This window comes from Geospiza fortis, unplaced genomic scaffold, assembly GCF_000277835.1.
Source record: "Geospiza fortis unplaced genomic scaffold, GeoFor_1.0 scaffold2405, whole genome shotgun sequence".
In the NCBI taxonomy this organism is placed as follows: domain Eukaryota; kingdom Metazoa; phylum Chordata; class Aves; order Passeriformes; family Thraupidae; genus Geospiza; species Geospiza fortis.
In genome coordinates, this window is record NW_005055223.1 from 14,014 (window position 1) to 14,451 (window position 438).

Here is a 438-nt window from a genome sequence, read left to right on the forward strand (position 1 = left end):
GGGAGCAGCGGGGCGCGGCTGCGGCGCCTCCAGCGCGGCCTCAAGGTGAGCCCGGACCCCGCAAATCGGGACCCGATCCCGCTCTGCCCCTAAATCCCCTGGGTTTGCCCGAAATCGAGCGGTTTGGCACGGTTCTGAACCAGTTCCGTGCTGGTTTTCCCAGTCCTGAGCCCAGTTTTATTTCAGTTTTCCCAGTCCTGAGTCCGCTTGTATTTCACTTTTCCCAGTTCTAATCCCAGTTTTATCTCACTTTTCCCAGTTCTGAACCCAGTTTTATCTCACTTTTCCCAGTTCTGAACCCAGTTTTATCTCACTTTTCCCACTTCTGACCAGTTTCATGACAATGATATCCCATTTCATTCTACTTATTCCATTATGATTATGCAATTTATTCCATATTACCATTATTCCACTTCACCCCTTTATTTTACTCTTTCC

General features: G+C 48.6%; 1 protein-coding gene across 1 annotated transcript in view; it reads left to right on the forward strand.

The window, feature by feature from the left end:
- The window catches only part of LOC115949247 (coiled-coil and C2 domain-containing protein 1A-like), a gene marked incomplete at its 3' end in the record, with an annotated part of 3,686 nt that overhangs the window by 834 nt on the left and 2,414 nt on the right, over positions 1 to 438 (forward strand). Inside the window, exon 2 of the mRNA XM_031065771.1 lies at positions 9 to 45. Coding sequence (XP_030921631.1) covers positions 9 to 45 — 37 coding nt within the window. The remainder of the gene's footprint in view (positions 1 to 8; positions 46 to 438) is intronic.